Source organism: Pinus tabuliformis, chromosome 5_2 (genome assembly GCF_031772625.1).
Source record: "Pinus tabuliformis cultivar Carrire ecotype Pingquan chromosome 5_2, CPIR1, whole genome shotgun sequence".
NCBI lineage: Eukaryota > Viridiplantae > Streptophyta > Pinopsida > Pinales > Pinaceae > Pinus > Pinus tabuliformis.
In genome coordinates, this window is record NC_142306.1 from 33,049,116 (window position 1) to 33,054,109 (window position 4,994).

Consider the following 4,994-nt stretch of genomic DNA (forward strand, 5'->3'; position numbering starts at 1 on the left):
AGACCGTAGAGTCAAATTCGCGGTGACGAAACTGAAGGGACATGCAGCTCTATGGTGGGACAGTGTCCAGAATGAGAGGAAGAGATTGAATAAGATGCCGATTAAAACTTGGTCAAGAATGGTGGCCAAGCTGAAGGGCAGATTTCTACCAAGGGACTATCAGATTGCATTACACAGGCAGGTACAGAATTTGAGACAGAAAGGATTGACCGTAAAGGAGTACACGGAGGAGTTCTACAGAGTGAATTTGCGAGCCAGATATACCGAAGATACAGCAGAAAGGAAAGCCAGGTATGTTAATGGGCTGAGGATGGAAATCCTAGATGAAATAAGTATTTTATCCCCAAATAATACCGAGGAGGCATATCAAAGCGCAATAAAAGTGGAGGAAAAAATTACCAGAAGGCAGAATGCCCGGAGAGGACGAGGGGCCAACAAAGGGAAAATCTGGTCTATGGCAGGGACCGGACTGCTAACAGTAGTGAGGAAGCTAGCAGTTCGAAGACATCAAGAACAACAGATAGAGGAGATAGTACGAGGGGCGGCAGATCGTCCCAACGCGACAGAGGGAATGGCCGAGGAAGAGGGGCTGGTTATCAATGTTATAGATGTCATAAGTGGGGCCACTTCTCGTTTGAGTGTCCAGAATCAGATCCAGCTGGACAGCGGGGTGCATATGTGGCACAGCCGGAAGAAACAGCAGCACTCCCTCAGGAGGCGGAGAATGCTCCAGAGATAGGAGAAGCTTTGGTGCTGCATAAAGTGCTATTGAAACCAGTCAATGAGGACACTGAACAGACACAGCGGAAAGCTCTGTTCAGGACAATTTGCAAATCACGAGGTAAGTGTTGCAAATTAATAATTGACAGTGGGAGTACCGATAATTTGGTGTCCACGGAAATGGTGGAAAAATTGGGCTTGAAACGCTTAAAGCATCCCAATCCGTATAGAGTTTCGTGGCTGCAAAAGGGCCACCAATTGCTGGTGGATGAACAAAGCGAGGTCGAACTTCAGATAGGTAGATATAAGGACAAAATTGTCTGCGACATCATGCCAATGGATGTGTGTCACATCTTATTAGGCAGACCGTGGCAATACGATAGGAAGGTAACACATGATGGAGTGATGAATTGTTATAAATTCGAGAAGGACGGAATCAAGCACACGCTTGTACCTATCAGAGAAGAGAAAGGAGCGGTTGAAACAGGTGAAACCAGAGCATTGCTGGTGGGTGGAAATTTTTTTTTAAAACAAGTAAAAGATAGTGAGGTAGGTTATGCAGTGGTCAGGAAAGCCAGGACAGTTTTGTTGCACACAGAAATATCAGACTTACCCATAGAGATTCAGCAAATGTTAGAAGAGTTTGCAGACATAGTTGTAGATGACTTTCCAGACAAGTTTCCCCCCAAGCGTAGCATTATTTACCACATCGATTTCATACCCAGAGCTAGTTTGCCGAATAAAGCAGCATACCAAATGAGCCCTAAGGATAATGAAGAAATCATAAAACAGGTGCAGGATCTATTGGACAAGGGTTTGATAAGGGAGAGCTTAAGCCCTTGTGCTGTACCAATAGTCCTCGCTCCCAAAAAAGGAGGGGAATGGCGGATGTGCACCGACTCAAGGGCCATTAATAAAATTACCATCCGGTACAGATTTCCGTTACCGCGAATGGATGATATGATGGACTGTTTAAGCGGGGCAGCTTATTTCTCAAAAATAGATTTGAAAAGCGGATAGCATCAGATTCGGACACGAGAGGGGGATGAGTGGAAGACGGCCTTTAAGACAAATGAAGGGTTGTACGAGTGGTTGGTCATGCCGTTTGGGCTGAGCAATGCGCGCGTACATTTATGAGGCTCATGAACGAGATGCTGAAGGAGTATATTGGGAAGTTTGTGATAGTTTATTTGGATGACATTCTTATTTTCAGCATAACGAAAGAAGAACACCTTCGATGCGTGCGTAAGGTACTAGAGAAATTACAGTAGAACAAACTGCTGATAAAATTGAAGAAATGTACTTTTCTGCAGAAGGAATTAATTTACTTGGGGCTTGTGGTAGCAGAAAATGAACTAAATATGGATCCGTAGAAGATAGCGGCAATAGTAAATTGGCCGTCTCCGAAATATCTATTTGAAGTACGTAGTTTTCACAGATTGGAAAGTTTTTATAGGAAGTTCATTAAGAATTTCAGCAAAATTTGTGCACCCATGTTAGATACCATCAAAAAGGCCAGCCAACATTTTCGATGGACAGAAGCAGCCGAGAAAAGTTTCCAGTTGTTGAAGAAGAAGATTGTTGAGAGGCCAATCCTGAGGCTACCAGACTTCCAGAAATTGTTTCAGGTACGTTGTGACGCCAGTGGGACAACAATTGGGGCTGTACTCAGTCAGGAGGACAAGCCGGTGGCATTCTTCAGTGAGAAACTAAACGAGAGTAGGCAGAAATACTCATCATATGATAAAGAGTTTTATGCTGTTGTACAGGCATTAAAACACTGGAGGCATTATTTATTGGGGAACGAATTCGTGCTATTTTCGGATAATTCTGCACTACAATATGTAATGCAGTAGCACAAACTCAACCACAAACATGCCAAATGGGTAGAGTATTTGCAGAGTTTTAACTTCGTACTGAAGCACATTAGTGGGCAGGCAAATAAGGTGGCAGACACATTGAGTAGGAAGGCTTTACTTCTGCAGGAAAGCACTATACAGGTGTTGGGTTTTGATCACCTATGGGATCTATACCAAACAGACACAGATTTCAGAGAAGCCTATGAGGCGTGCCAGAACCCTTTGGTGAGGAGCAACAGTCCTTGGTTGGACTACAATTTACAGGAAAAGTTGTTGTTTAAAGGAGGAAGACTGTACATACCTGACTGTTCAATAAGGGAGAATATTATTCGCGAGAAACATAGTGGAGGATTGACCAGACACTTCGGCATGGATAAGACCCTCGAGCAGCTTAATCACTTTTATTTTTGGCCAAAAATGTGACGAGATGTACAACGTTTTGTGACCAAATGCAAGGTGTGCCAATTGGCAGAGGGACACAGCCAGAACACAGGACTGTATGCACCATTACCCGTCCCAAGCAGGCCGTGGGATTTTGTTAGTTTGGATTTTGTCTTAGGTCTGTTGAAGACACAGTGAGGATATGACTCAGTAATGGTAGTGGTGGAGAGATTATAAAAAATGGCACATTTTATACCTTGTCGAAAAACCAGTGACGCCACCCACGTGGCCCACTTGTTTTTCAACGAGATTATCAGGTTACATGGACTGTCCAAATCCATCCTTTCGGACAGAGACGTGAAATTCACGGGACGCTTTTGGCATACCTTATGGAAGAAGATGGACACATAATTGAGCTACAGTTCTGCATATCACTCACAAACCGACGGGCAGACTGAAGTTGTAAACAGAAGTTTGGGAAACCTGTTACGTAGCCTAGTCGGAGAGAATTCACGGATGTGGGACCGGGTGCTAGCACAGGCAGAGTTCACTTACAACGACTCGCCTAACCGCAGCACAGGTTTCAGCCCCTTCCAGATTCTGTATGGCATGCATCCTCGCGGAGTGCATGAACTCCGGGATCTTGGACTGCAGGAACGACGAAGTGCGGACGGAGAAGATTTCGCTAATGCGATGAGAGACTTGCACGAACAGGTGAAAATAAAGTTACAGGACAACAGCTTAAAGTACAAACAGCACGCAGATCTAAAGAGGAAGGAAGTGCAGTTTGAAGTGGGGGACGAAGTCCTCGCACACTTACGCAAGGAATGTTTCCCTAGGGGTACGTACAATAAACTGAAGTATAAAAAGATAGGGCCTTGCAAAGTTCTGCGGAAGTTTTCAGCTAATGCCTACGAGATACAATTGCCACCCGGCATAGGCATCTCACCTATCTTTAACGTAGCAGATCTATTCCCGTACACAGCTGACCCAAAGGAAAAGGAGGAAGATGCACCCAGACAGTCTACACAGAGTACCCAGGAAGATGGAGAAGCTTGGAAGAGACAGATGCCTTACGTTCAACCGCCCGAGATCGAAAGCATCCTCGAAACTCAGGTGGTTAGACGAACTCGACGGAAGGACTACATGCACTACCTGGTCAAGTGGAAAAACCGTCCAATCGAGGACAGTTCGTGGCTTGATGCCAGGAAGATCGCTCAAACTGGAACTTCGGTCGAGAAGCTCATGGGCCAGAGCCATGATCTCTTTTTTCCCCGGGAGCCTGATGCAGGAGCATCCAGCTCGCCATGACCGAGTGAAGTCTCAGCCAGGTTTGAAAGTTGTTGATCATCAGGATTGTTTTTTTCTCTAGAGTCATCAGGTAGTTTCTTTTAATTACTTTTGTTTATTGTCAGAGTCGGCATGTTAGGTTGAAATTAGTTAGACATTTAGAATTACTGTGGACTGAACAGTAAATAGGAAATGGTTCGTTAATTTAGGGGAGAGATGACAAACTACTTAGTTAAGTTCTGTAGAATCAAACAGGTAGTAGTTATTAACCATAATAAGTTCGTTTAACTGAACCCTATGGCAGTTTTAATTAACTGCAAATCAACTGTAACAGAAGGATATAAAAACAGAGATGTAATACGAAGGGAGGGTTCCGCGAATCCGAATTGAAGAAATAAAAATAACATTACAGAGACAGGATTTTCTGCCATTGTCCATCCAAAAGTATTATTCATTGTTCATTACTGTAACTAAATTAATGTTTATGCAACAGTTTGATAAACGATAAACAGGGGAAGATCACGAATAGCACGATCCTGTTGTTATTTGCCACACAGTTGGTGTCCAACCTGAACGGACATTCACCTACGGAAAAGGGAATTACAGAAAGGAAAGGACGACATGAGAATAGGACAAAACAACCACATAACGGAGACAACATTACACAGGAGACGACCAAACACAGAGGTATTTCCGTTACGCATTTTTTTTTTATTATCGTGAATCAAATATCATCCATTGAAA

At 43.8% G+C, this 4,994-nt stretch overlaps 1 protein-coding gene across 1 annotated transcript; it reads left to right on the forward strand.

The window, feature by feature from the left end:
- The first annotated feature begins 900 nt into the window (after window positions 1–900).
- Window positions 901–1,740, forward strand: LOC149157483 (uncharacterized). Its single transcript, XM_089433702.1, has one exon. The coding sequence runs from the start codon at window positions 901–903 to the stop codon at window positions 1,738–1,740; it is 840 nt and encodes a 279-aa protein (XP_089289828.1).
- The last annotated feature ends 3,254 nt before the right edge of the window (window positions 1,741–4,994 follow it).

Bases quoted from the DNA above. Each gene is read 5' to 3' on its own strand.
- LOC149157483 (XM_089433702.1), top strand. From the start codon at position 901: ATGGTGGAAAAATTGGGCTTGAAACGCTTAAAGCATCCCAATCCGTAT.